The sequence below is a fragment of the Lissotriton vulgaris genome, chromosome 12 (genome assembly GCF_964263255.1).
Source record: "Lissotriton vulgaris chromosome 12, aLisVul1.2, whole genome shotgun sequence".
Taxonomy (NCBI): Eukaryota; Metazoa; Chordata; class Amphibia; order Caudata; family Salamandridae; genus Lissotriton; species Lissotriton vulgaris.
Genome location: NC_141700.1, coordinates 149,127,286 through 149,141,591, shown reverse-complemented (window position 1 = coordinate 149,141,591; position 14,306 = coordinate 149,127,286). Strand labels below are relative to the sequence as shown.

At 41.6% G+C, this 14,306-nt stretch overlaps 1 protein-coding gene across 1 annotated transcript in view; it reads right to left on the bottom strand.

Annotated features, from left to right (window-relative positions):
* The window catches only part of RORC (RAR related orphan receptor C), a 158,381-nt gene that overhangs the window by 67,741 nt on the left and 76,334 nt on the right, over nucleotides 1-14,306 (bottom strand). The window contains exon 3 of the mRNA XM_086945523.1: nucleotides 13,555-13,696. Within this exon, the coding sequence (XP_086801649.1) occupies nucleotides 13,555-13,696 (142 nt within the window). The remainder of the gene's footprint in view (nucleotides 1-13,554; nucleotides 13,697-14,306) is intronic.

Genomic DNA, 14,306 nt, shown 5'->3' with positions numbered 1-14,306 from the left:
CCACCCCAGTTCAGACATGGCTATATGCAGATCTGTCGGACCCTGGGCCTCATGGGAACAGTCCAGCCCGAACTGCCAAGCCATGTCTTCCCTGGACTGGAAACAAGCTTCAGAGGACCGGTTTCTGGCATTCCAGCCGTCTTCTGCCCGGCTTGCTTGAATCCAGTAGCAAAGTGAGCAAGGGACTCACGTCTGAGCATACCCTGCCACACTTATGGCGGCCAAAAGCGGTACAAAAGGGGGTGGTGATGGACGGAGCATCTGAATCAATCAAACACTCACACCCAGTCAAAAGATCTGGGTTTAATCCATCACCGTTCTTTAGGCCACTCTGCCACCCCAGTTCAGACATGGCTATATGCAAATCAGTCTGACCCCCTGCCTCATGGGAACAGTCCAGCCCGAACTGCCAAGCCATGTCTTCGCTGGGCCGGAAACAAGCTTCCGAGGACCGGTTTCTGGCATCCCAGCTGTCTTCAGCCCGGCTTGCTTGAATCCAGTGGCAATGTGAGCAAGGGACTCACCTCTGAGCATACCCTCCCACACTTATGGCGGCCAAAAGCGGTACAAAAGGGGGTGGTGATGGACGGGGCATCTGAATCAATCAAACACTCACACCCAGTCAAAAGATCTGGGTTTAATCCATCACCGTTCTTTAGTCCACCCTGCTACCCCAGTTCAGACATGGCTATATGCAAATCAGTCTGACCCCGTGCCTCATGGGAACAGTCCAGCCCGAACTGCCAAGCCATGTCTTCCCTGAACCGGAAACAAGCCTCCGAGGACCGGTTTCTGGCATTCCAGCCGTCTTCAGCCCGGCTTGCTTGAATCCAGTGGCAAAGTGAGCAAGGGACTCACGTCTGAGCATACCCTCCCACGCTTATGGCGGCCAAAAGCGGTACAAAAGGGGGTGGTGATGGACGGAGCATCTGAATCAATCAAACCCTCACACCCAGTCAAAAGATCTGGGTTTAATCCATCACCATTCTTTAGCCCCCTTTGCCACCCCAGTTCAGACATGGCTATATGCAAATCAGTCTGACCCTGTGCCTCATGGGAACAGTCCAGCCCGAACTGCCAAGCCATGTCTTCCCTGGACCGGAAACAAGCTTCCGAGGACCGGTTTATGGCAATGTCTGAACTGGGGTGGCTGAGTGAGCTAAAGAATGGTGATGGATTAAACCCAGATCAGTTGACTGGGGGTGAGTGTTTGCTTTGCTCAAACGTTCCGTCCATCATCCCCTTTTGTATCGCTTTGGACTATTGGGGACAGCAGACCCTCTTGTCTGTGATTGCTTTTTCAGTAAAGAAACTTTTTTAAAGGAAAATGGGATGTATTTCAAAAAATAAAAATGAAATGTTTCAGTATCATTTTTTAAGAGCAGTCTGTTGTTTGTGAGACCTCTGTCTGCTCTTAAGAACACATTTTCGCTGCCAATCCAAAATGGGAAGACTCGCTGTTAGGAAGAGATGCACTTGGCACTCACCTTCCTAATAGCTACGTTCAAAACCTATTTTGAGAGTTTGTAACAGGTTACTGACTCACATAATAGGTTTGGTACATGCTACAACCTTTTTTAACGGTAGCACACAGCCCGATTTCCCATTTGCAACTGCTAAAAACTGTCGTACATGTGGCTCGGCATAAAAGAATCCATACCACTGTATAAAACTAAAAGAGAGAGTTATATATGATAAACAGGCCTACTGCCCAATTAAATTGAAATCCTGTTCTTCCCCTATACTGCTTTCACTCCCTTTTAGAAGAGAACATGACTGATCCTATTTTTTCTGTGAAATCTAAATCTCACCTAGACCGCAATACCCAATTGCCTTTTGCCTATTGTTATCCCTCTCATAAAAATGCTGGGGCAGTCCCTACGAACGGGAAGAACTTCCATCATATCTCTTTATTACCATTTGCTCATAAATTCTTAGAAGGAAATGTACTTAAGGAAATTTGTTTGCACTTACATTATAATTCATTGGACAACTTGCTGGCGGGCTTATGTCCAGCCCCTGCTACAAAATCGGTCCTCCTTTGCATTACTGATGCTCTTAAATTAGAACTGGACTCTAGACTAAATCATTCCATTCTTCTAAGCACTGGCCCAACCGAGGGCACTGATGGCTTGGCATTACAGTGGCTAAGCTCCTTTCATTCTGGATGGACTCAATCCATGAAGTTTGCTTCTCACTCTAATCAAAAGATCACTGCCAACTGTTGTTTGTCTGCCAATCTGCTTATTGCTTCGAAGTCAGCTGAGCACAGAATTGGTGGTCGCACACTTTGCCATTCAAGCTCTGAAATTCCTTACCAGATAAGATCGGACATGAAAAATTATCCTGTGTTTTCAGACGACCCCATAACTCTTTCATAAAGCCCTGCCTTTATACAAATAAATTACCATCTTGATGCATTAGCTAATTTCATCTTCCTTACTCAATCCGTAAAGTGGCAGTAGATTTTTGTGCAATTGACATACCATATGATGGGTGCTGCTTCTACAGCACACAAAAGGTTATATTAAGTGCATGCACACAGGGGTGGAATTTTCCATCATGCCTACATTCTGATTGGATGTTGTGCATCTTTAAATTGGATAAAAACGAATTAAATTTTTTTTTCATGAAAAGCTCGGTCGGAAAGGTTCTTTGATTGTCAATTGGGGCTCTGGCCGATGTAGATTGCATATGTGTTGAATCACCAACTAATCTCTCCTTCACTACTTGTCTCTTCCTCATTACAATGATGACAAGGCGCCAACCCAGCCAAGTCGAAGGCAGTCTAAAGCCATCTTCCCTGAACTGTTATTATGTGGACATATTTTTTAATTTATACTTACCTGATGATCAAAAAAGTCAGTGGAAACTCTCAGAAGAAAAAGCTTCTAATGTTAGTGAGTTCAGTGCCCTAAATGCAAATATAGCACTGCAGATACGTATTCACTATGTAGAGTACCTGTTCGCTCCTGAGTCCTACCAGTACCCGCCCAATAAAGGTATTGCATCAGTTCAGAGAAGTTCAGTTGCTCTCTTTTTTAAATTCAAGTAGTGCAGGTACTCCGTACCAGACAGTATCTGCCTAGTTAAAGCACTGAGTAAGCTGTTTTGGGAAGTTATAAAGGGAGAAAGCCACATCCAGTGGGCTATTTTAATTTACTAGTGGAACTGGCCTTGATTCTCAAATTTTAGAGTGTGAGAAGGTGAAGGCTTCAGTGTAACAGACGGACTGGTGACTTCACAACAATATTTTTGGAAGAGCGAGCATGAGGCTGGAGCGTGAGGTGTGTGTTTTGGCCACTATGTTTCTTGTTTATTTGACTGTGCTCCAGGAAACAGTGTGCAAGTTAGGAGTGCATGCATATGACAGTGTGTGCAAGCCCATTCACAAGTATAGATGGTGCACACGTCACCTCATATGGCGTGTCACATCCGTGCTAGTGATGTTGATAGGAAAGCAGGCTGCCTGAACACTTTAAGCTGTACAGGAAGTAAAGGACTTTACTGGAAGGCAGGTGGTTTAGGAAATGCTGAACGATGTGCAACCCGGGAACAATTGTGTGCTGTTACTGCTGGCAACTCAATGATTTTGATAAACGTTGCGAGGTAAGGTGTTTGACTTTGTGTGTTAGCACAGGAGAAATTGACATAGGACGTGGAAAAAGAGAAGGAAGATCTGTAGAGAGTTGGCTGTATATTATCTATAGATACTAACACCTGTGGGCCGTTTACGATTTCGGCCTGAAGGCCTCCGCCCGCTAGACGAAAGCTTTCCGACCAACAATGTCGGTTTGCAGTCCGACCGCAGAATTATTATGTCAGCGGTCGGACCGTAAACCGGCCAATCATTCCGACGCGATACCGACTGTCTCTCGGAGTCTTCCGGCTGGTCGGATCCACACTGTAATCCCCTGGGGACGGCGTTTCCGCTGTCAGGATTACAATGGTGGTTTCCCACAGCCTTTCCTTACAGGCCTTTCTGACATGGAAAGGCTGTCGGAAAGCGACTTTGGGGGCCCCTAGAAGGACCTACTTGCCTCCGCGGCCTATGGTTGGCGGTCGAGGCGGTACCTAGGGTGCATTGTGTGGCAGGCATCATGGGGTGCCTGCCACAGGGTGCAGGGTTTTACACACACAGCCATTTCTCTATGGGAGCCTGTATTATGGCCTGTTTACAGCCGTAACACAAGCTCCCATAGAGAAATGGGAGTATGCGACCAAACAGTGTTCAGTCAGATCGCAATCAGGAGGTCGGAACACCCAACCGGAGGTCGGTCCGTCCGGAGACTGCGACGGTGTTAGTTGGAGGCAACTTCGACCAACATAATAATAAGCCCCATAGTGTTCCCATCAATCTTTATTATTTTGGTCTGATGTGACAGCCTGTTACTTTAGCTCATTTTATTAAACTTTTATGTAAGTTAATTACTTCCTATATTTCCTCTGTGTAAGGGCTGAGCAATTATCCACAGACCCTTATTAGCTTTCATGAAAGGAATAGCTCAAGTTATTTGAGCCTCATTTATTCGCCATAGGAAGTGAAAAGGGCCCCTCTCAAAAATAACATGCTTTGTTTGATGATGCTTGGATGGAAGGGAGGAAGACTTATGATTTCCTACCTGAAGTACAAACTGGGGAAGTGAAAAGAAGAAACAAGGTAGGTATTTGAAAAATAACTAAACCTGCTTTAAAATCATTTTGGTGAAAAAATAAATGGGGTTTTAGAACTTCACAATTTATTCGGCCTGCTTCATGCGAATGAAGAAAAAGTGGTGTCTAGTACTGCTGGTCTGAGAGGAATGTTTAGGACAGTATGTTATGTTACTCAGTAATCAGGAGTCTGTTACTGTGCTGCACCAAGAACCCGTGCATAACCAGAGAATTGAGTTGCCTTGAAACCCAGCTTCAGGAGGCCATTGAGACTGTGTTAAAAAGATGAGAAGGAGTGACAAACCGAGACGATGAGCTGGAAAGGTAGGTAAGAAAGTAGAAGCAAGTAACAAAGTAGAAGCAAGCATTGGCTGGGATGATAGTAATTAAAATAAAGGGGTTCAGAATAAAATGAGTGGCATGCTCATGTTACTGCAATGTGTGTATCTGGCTAATAGTCACAGATATTTTGCTAGGAGTGAAGATTGCTGCAAATGTGTGGGAGCAGAGGACATTTTGGGTGAGTATGTAATCAAAGTAAGTGAAAAGTGCAGTTAGTGGGAAAAGGGGAGGAAGGAGTAGAGAAATTTGTCCTGCAGCCAAAATGGCTGGAGTTATTGACATTATGTCATCTAAGTGTGAGATTGGGTTTGACAGTTGAGACATGGAGGTTCTTACAGATGCAGGCTATTTGTTACACCTTGAAAAATATGAATGATGCCTACAGTGTAATAAGGAAGGATGACAAGGAAGAATAAGAACCTATCATTAGGATTTGTGGATACAACATGGATCCTTTAGTTACGAATCTGTTATAGTGGAGTTACCAGAAGGAGCTTAGTGTTAGGCTTGACCCAAATGCAGAGAGAGAAACATTGACCGTGAAAAGAATTTTTAAAGCAAAAGACATTTTTCCAGACGTGTTTACTGAAATGTTTATTTTTTATTTTGGGCACTAACTTCAATTAAAAGAGGGTGCCATACCCGTTTCCCACAAAGTAAGACCTAAGTCTAATTTAATGAGAGAACCATTGAAAAGAAACTTAAATGACTCAAAGGGAGTGAGTTGTCAAATAAATTAAGTGGACTGTTTGGTTTACCCCACTAGTTCTGGTGACCAAAGCTACAGTGAAACTTATATAGCTGTGTTGACTTTAGAGATCTTAATGCTAACATATGGGTGGATCATTATTCTTTACTGAATATTGCAGAAAAGATCACCACAGTGGAGTATAACATTATTGAAAGAGTTTTAACTTTTTTATCTGCATATCAGTAGGGATTCTACATATGAACTTTAGGCACCTGACATGCTTGGGTCACATTTCAATATTACAGCATGCGATTTGGCCTAGTTTCAGCAGAAGTGGAGTCTCTGCATATTGTGAAAATGACCCTGAGGGTGTGGTTAATGTCTTATATATTTTTTTTTAATTAGATTTTTGGAGAAATGTAGAGGAGAATGATGATTGCTTTGATTGAGATTTAGAAATATTGAGGAAGAATGGGTTAACACTGAACAGGAGCAGATATCAGCTTTGCCTTTTTCTTGGTCAGACAGATGTTACAAATCAAATCAATCCTAAGATAGTGGAGATGATCGTTGTATGAAAGATCGCTTAAAATCCTTGGGGACATTACAGTATTACTCTGTCAAAAATGGTTGAACATTTAGGAGTATTTTGAGTATTGGGAGTAATGTTGTATTAGTCAAATGTCGAAAGAGACAGTGGAGAGAGAATTGAAAAATATGTTGCAGTCTGTCATAGGGAGGATTTGTGTGAGCAAACATAATTTTAATAAATACAAATAAAAAGGGTTAGAATGTACTTGTCTCAGGCTGCAGGGGGGTAAAATAAATGGACAGTACTGTTTGCCTCCAGAGCACTGTTAAGAGTAGAAAAGCTCTGTTCAGTGACAGAGGAGGAGGCATTAAATCAATTATTTCTGATTTTATTTCTCTGGTTTGCCTTTTGTAGTTTACTCCACCTATGCAATACTCTTCTTCGGTTCACAAATTCTTCTTTCACGTTGATATTTTCCACCAAGTTTGTCATAACGTGTCTTCACTGCTATCTCTTCTGTATTTTTACTATTCTAAAATGTTATGTTATGTGTATTTGTGCAACACACTAATCACCCCTGAGGGAATCCAGGAGCATTTCAGGTGGTGGGCAGTTGCTGCCTGGTGAGGTTAATTGAAAAGCCAAGACTTCAGCTTCTTGCAGTACTCGATAAACGATGGGGAGGTTCTGATGTGTTAAGGGAGATCATTCTTAGCTTTTGGGGGGAGATAGGAGAAGGCTTGGACTCTGGCTGCAGCTTTGCAGATGTGGGGTATATGTGCCAGTGAGAGCCCAGCTGAGCAGAGTTGTATGGAAGATGTGTTGAAGTCTATGCGTCTGTTAAGGTATGCAGGTCCAGTGTTGCTTAGTGCTTTGTCTGTGTGTGAGCTTTTCCATTTCTATTTTAACATTTGATGAGTAGTTTTTGAATTACAAAAAATGTGCATGCATTTTTAACATTACATCATTTGTCAGTGGACTAAAGACAAAATCAATATAACACCTGCGCATGTGACAGGTAGTGAGCGTTACCTGTTTTAATTTCTGAGGATTTGGAGGCATTTTAGATTTAAATTCTAACATCCTTACTAAATATATGTACACATACAGTAATAAAGCGGATGCAGTATGTGGTTTGTCACACACTTCCTGTCCTCACCACACTAGCTAAATGATTGCTTATGTCCAATTTACCACCCCAATTATTGAGTCTATTAGGTTAAGAAAGCAAGCTTCAGTTACACATCCCACCTATATGTGCTGAGTCCGTGGTTAACCTCAAGACATTTCAGTGACCCATATTTTGTCCGTGTCCGAGCCCTGCCAGGTGAGTCTGTATCTGGATACATCTCCCTAGCTTCTCTGATCTTGACAGCTGCTTTTAACCCCGCTTCTGTACTCTTAGGTGGTTTGGATTAACACTACAGTTCATTTTGATTTTCAAAGACTTATGATTCTAACTATACAAGATGATTGATACATTTTAGTCTTTTATCAGGGAGGGCTCCTTCCATGCCATTTAACACAAGACTCTACCAAATTTAAATTTGTCATTCTGTATACAGTGATAACTGTCATGAAACCTGTGGCTCCACATACACATATCTTCTAGTTCTTTATAGCCTTGTGCATTGTGTACTTGACAACACATGGAGTTCTGCACCATCCTTTTTGATGACTGTCTCCAGCTCAAGTTCCCATCAACTGGGGAGCTGGATCTCACTGCCCTAACATAAGGTTAGCACCCTTCAAATTCTCACAGTACGGCAGGAACAACACTTTTTTGGCTGCTGTCTTCCCCACTCTGCTCCCTGCAGTTCAATGTTACCTCATTCTGGGCATCAAGCATTAGGTACCTTTGAATTGTAGAAAACTAACACTAGGTCAAGTAAGTAGGTTTAGCAACAATAATTTTACTTTCCTATTCACTTCATGAGTGTGTGTTTTGGTGTTTGTAGATATTAATTGAAAACCTCTTTTATCTATTTTTTGTGTGTGTGTGGAACACAGCGAACCATAGTGCAGCACCATGAGGGACCTGGATATTTGTTATCATCTACTTCTTAATGTTTGATGTGTGCTGTGTTGTGTCTCATTTCTTTGTATGGAACACCTTGGATAAGAACCCCATGTTACCTAACCCACCAGTACCAGAAAATAACTGGTTCAATATTTTCCATTTATTTTAAGATAATTTATTGTTCGCCACACTTCACTTTTACACCCTTTCTAGACAGAAACCTTCAGCAATTTGCATGTACCTCAGTCCATCTAGCCTTGCTGGGATCAAGGTCTGAAGAAGGACTTCTGATTACCTAGCAGGCAGCTTTGGAACACTGAAAAATGTTGCCCACCACATAGGGATGACTTTACTCACCTGTATTTTTAAAACTTTTCTTCAAGGAACATTATGATTGGTAAAGAACAAGGTCATTCTAACTCAATTTTTTTTTAATACTATGCTCTCGCCTAGTAGTATCAGGGTTTTTAAGACAGTGTATTCAAAAACTATCAATCACGTTGAGGAGGGAGAAAAGATTGTTGGGCTGTGCTCAACCTTACTTACAAAAGAATTCAACAAAACGAAAACATCTTTTGTTAGATTTATCTTACTGGAAAAAAAACATTGAGTCCCACATTAAAAGTTGCCTCTTAATAGTAATGATTTGGGCAGAAATAGGCATTTCAGTCTGAATTGGGATTAAGAGGCATCCAGAAGTCTTACACTAAATATTGCCAGACGTGAATTTCCTTTGGTTGTACCAGGAACAAATTTACCAGGCCACACATGGTGGAATATGTGTTCACAGAATTCCCTGTAATTAGGAAATAACATGTGGAAATCGGGTTTGGTACCCTCGGCGTGTTCCACATACCATAATCTGTTTACATGGAAGAATTTTTAATCCCTAAGTAATTAAACTACCAGAATTACCAGTAGCTGCAGTATTGCTTCTTTCTGGTACAAAAGTATACAATTGTGTAGGTATGCTGACTGTAACTGCATTTCTGTCAATTTAAAGGAAATTCAGGTCCTGTGTTTTAGTAAAGTCTATAAGAACCATTGTTGGACCCTCAGTCGAACAACTCCAGTGTGAGTTTACAAATAGAAATATCTTGTCTCAATATTTGATTGACAACTGTCGGTTTGAAGATTTGTAATTGAAAAAGGTCAAAACTATTGCTAGTGTAAACGCCTTATTTTTATTCAACACGAAATGTGGGCTTTCAATGCGCACTTCCTTTAAAAAAAACTTAACGTAGTCCTGTGTGTGTTGGTCCCAATGGAATCTTTTTCTCTGGAATTTAATGTTGGCATGTTATTGTAGTAGTTTAATCTTATCTGAATAGAATGAATACTCCCAAGCTTCAGACTGGATCACATCTATTTTTCGTAAGCTGACCACTGCATGCCAGTATGTGGTGTCAGTTGGGGGCATGATAAGGGTATCCTTACACCAGACGACGCACAGAGGGGTCCCTGAGGACCCCTTATGACCCTAAAATTGTGGGAAGTTTTATCGTTGCAATGTACTATCTGCGGGTCCTACACAAATTTTGGCCAAGCAGAATTTGTTTTCTAAATTAACTGATAAAACCAAAGGTTGGAGGGTCATTATAGTTACGCTGACTTTTTGCTAGTACAAAACCACAGAAATTCAGCCGTTATAGCTATACTTATAGGTATACTTATCTGAAGAAACTATAACTCCTGCCATTAAGTAACTCAAGGCAATGAGTCATAGTTTCTTAACATAAGTATAACTATCAGTATAACTATAACTGCTGAATTTCTATGGTTTTGTATGAGTGAAAAATCAGGATAAATATAACGACCCTGTAACCTTTGGTTTTATCAGTGAATATATGTATATATATTTTCACACACACATACACATATACATACACAAACTAAACAAGTGAAACACCTCCTTGAGTCCCTATCGAAGAGAACACAGACTTCCTTCATTCTCAACCTCCAGTCCATAAGGCAGAAAGTGTGCTACACACAGAATACACGTGCGCAAGAAGGATCCATCCTTAATCAATCTTGTGTCTAGCTCACTTTCTGCCTTGTGAAGGAACGAAATATACATATGTATCCAAATCCCTAGTCTGCAAAAGCTGTTTCTTTCCACTTTTCGATACCGTGGACAGTAACGGGTGCAGGTCACATTCCACTCTGAACAACAAGAGCAACAAGAAGTTCCTGAATGCTAAGCTCGCTGGCACCTTGAACTTTTACAATTTGATGTTGTTTATTAGAGCAGGTAACACAATATATATGTACAGTGTATTGTGCTATTTAGTGCCATTGTTCATTGTGATGTAGGCCATAAAGCTCTCACTATCACACTAGAACAGTAAAGGATCTTTTATGTTGACCCAACTAGTTAACCTATTCTGCATAGGTCAGGCTAGGGCCGCCAAAGAAGATCTACCTTCACAAATACTTTGCCAAGCGTATGCCAGTTTTTAATACCTGAACAAATAAGATGATTAAGGCCCATCGCCTTCCCCTGTGGTGAACTGTTGCAAAAGGGAACCGAAGACCATCAAAAATATTTGATTGGGTATTGGATTGTCTGAGTGAAATCCAATCCCTAATGATATCATGGGAAGTCTGCATCCGATATAGACCAGAGGAAGATGGCCTCCCCCCCAGCCGCACCGAATAATTATTGTAACACACGCCCGACACGCTGGCCGCGGGTCTGGGCACCCACCCACATGAAGAACCATTAGTCCATGACATGATACAATATCTTCCTAGTCCCCTTTCACAGCATCGCTCCCTCATGTGCACTCTTCCACCCCACTCCCTCCCAAATAAATCCCCCCGTTTCTCTGTTTTTTGGTCTCTTGTCTCTCATATATAGCCTTTTCTTCCTCAAGCGCCCCACCCGGGAGGCACACTCAGACGCCTGACCGGCTACGAGGCCGGAAGTAAGCCGCATCTCCCCAATATACAATTAGGCTATACTATTTATCCATATAACACATCACACACTGCATCGATAGTCAGTGGGGCTTTGCCGTTCTGAGTAGATGGCGTGAACCACGACAAGGATAGACCAAACACGTGTACTAAATACTCCTATTCCTTTGACACGCTTACAGGGTCTGTCCGTGAACTTTATGAGTTTCAGTACAGTGGACAATGGAATGTTACTCGATGACACAGCCAACAATTTGGGACACACCGATAAGAACTGTTACGTTTACAGAGTCAAATTAATTACTTATAAAAAGATAAAACAAGACGTCCTTTGAATGTACAATTGAACTATGAGCATGCGTGATACGAATGATGCAATTAATGACGTATATCCTGATGTTACAATCGAAGGAGATGTATACCTTTCTATTGTTTCTATTTTTTCTTACAATGCATTGCAATGTTGCAGCCGGCCCTAAGAGTTGTAGGCTCCGCAATGTGTACTGCTCTATAAACTACTAATAAACGTCTTACAAAAAAAAAAAAAAAGAAGACTGCATCCGAGTGAAAGTCTAATAAGGTAACAACAAGCCACTCAAGTGGCTCTTTATGGCATACCTGTATCACCATTGACCCACCAATTCCATGAAGATGATGGGCTGCTCATTTTTAAGCATCTGATCTGTACTTTGAGCAAGATGCCCTCAAATACAATTGAATACCCCAAAGATTCAAGCTAAGAGTGCTAGTTGAACTCACAGCCTGAATCAAATGATTGAGTTTAAGTTGCTTTGACATTACATAGATTACTGATCGTTGTCCTGAGAACTGGCCTTATGTCAGCTCATGAACCCAAGCTTCAGGTACTAATTTGCTGCTGCTACTTAACCCAAGCCAAAATGAGGTATTATTGGTAATGGAAAAGTCACTGTGCTGTTTGGAGTGCCCATATTCTGTTTCTACTCCTAAGCTCATCGTGTTCCTTTAATTGCTGACTTTTCATGATGGCCATGTGTCTACCCTGAGTCAGCCTTCTCAATTGCAAAGCTTGCAACATCCCCCCAGAGTCTAGTTTACCTCCATAGTGTTTTGTGGAGCTGCTGAGTCCCTCGGAGATGAGGACTGCAGGAGTCTCCAGAACACCAGAACACTTCTCTAACCAGTATTAACTCTGGCGTAAGCAACTCCTTGTGCCGACCTGCATGGGGACTCTGTCTTTGTGTGCTCAATTCAGTTGCATCAGAAGCTGATGCACAGATCACATTCATCCATATAACAATAAGGCCATAAATATGAGTGTACTGATGGGTGGTTTGCTATTTATCACAGCTGATAAAACCCTGGATTGTGTTAGCACACGTATCGGAAAGTAACAAGGTACTCGTAAGTCAGATTTACTTCTTTCTACAAAGAAGAAAATGCATGGCAGAGCACTGGAAGCACTTCTGCATTAGATGCCAATGGTTATATGCAGAGGAAGTCTACATTGTCCTGATCAAGACTTGGGAATTAAAGCTGTATACTTCTTTCACTTGTATTAAAATCCTGCTCATTATACTCATGTTGTGCAGTTCTGGAGTTCTGCCCCACGCCATCATTCAAGAGTAAACTTTGGCTGCTCAACTTCACTACCCGTGGAAAGACAAAGGTAATGATGCTCTTCTCTTTTATTTATATTTTCTTAGTACCAAGTTCCTTAGGTTCCAAAGATAATAGGCAATGCTTGTTAGGAAATCCCAGTTGCGGTGGGAAAGGGTTGCAAATGAGGCGCTACGCCTTGAGGAGGTTTGGTGTATCCAGAGGTGGCCCATCACCATGGCGTGGGATGCCCTTCTCGAGCATTTCATTACCTCTATAAGGGATGACACACTTCCTCCATGAACCAAGCGATGCGCCCCCACAGTACTGTACCTTACTCTACCACGACCAAGCCCCAGTGGACTACCCCACTCCTCCTCCAACAGATACTCTCTTCCCACTTATTATGTCTCTGATTGCGAGGCCCAACCCTATAGGTCCCCTGTGCCTTGACTTTGTCCTCATCCTACCTCCAACAACACCCTGGTCATCAACTCCTCCCTGTTCCCAACTTGCATTCTCTATCTCATTTTTGACGCAAGCTTAGCTTTGTGGACATTCTCTGCTGATATATTGTACATCTTGTTCAGGTAACATATTTGTTTTGAAACTCAATAAAAATACTTGTTAAAAAAATGGAAATCCTAGGTGCTCTTGAGATCCCTAGATCAACGAGAACTCTCCTGACAATCTATTTCAAGCTTGTTCCGCTTTCCACATGGCCTGTTTAATTACACAAAACACAAGATAAGGTTTTCTAAGTATATTCTCAGTACAGTCCTATCTGCCTCTTGGTTTTCAAGAGCTTTTCTGTCTTACCATCACGAGACATTCCAAGCATAAGACATTTCTGCAGCCGACAATGTTGGCAACGGTTGCGACTTGTTCTGTCAATCTGGCAGTTCTGTTGCTGAGAACATGAGTAGGACATGTTGCTCTGTTGGCTTCTTCGGAAAAAGCCCTAGAATGATAATACAAAAGGAACTTAATCAAATTAAACAAGCAGCATGTATTGGCATGAGTAAATTGGGGCAATATATATTTTTCTTATCAGGCCCTAACACAATATAGATGTACAGATGGCTAGTTGTGATAAAATGGCCCATAAAAACAAAGTACAGTCACAACCGCAGTACCCTCCTTCAACCCTCATGGAAGAAAATGGACATTTAAACATGCTTTCATGTAAAGAAGCTCTAATGCTCAGTAAAAATAAAAAACTTTAAATAGTTTAATATGCTACAAAGACTTATGATTTGGGTACAAGAACTAGATGTATGAAGGACTGATTGCAAAAAACGTATAATAATTTGCAAAGAGCATTTTGCGACCCATAAAATTTTTTATAAACCGACCTATGCACCAATGTGCCAGTTCGTAAAATTCTGATTTAGAGATGCCCACAATTTGGCCAATCTCATGAATAATCATACGGTAGGTGGCAAATTGTGACTTACTTCAATTGTTAGTCAATTTGTGATTAAAAAAGTGGTAGATGCATCTGGCTTAATTTTATTTATATTTAAATGTTTATAGTGTTTTCTAGAGATTTAATGTATTGCTATGACAGG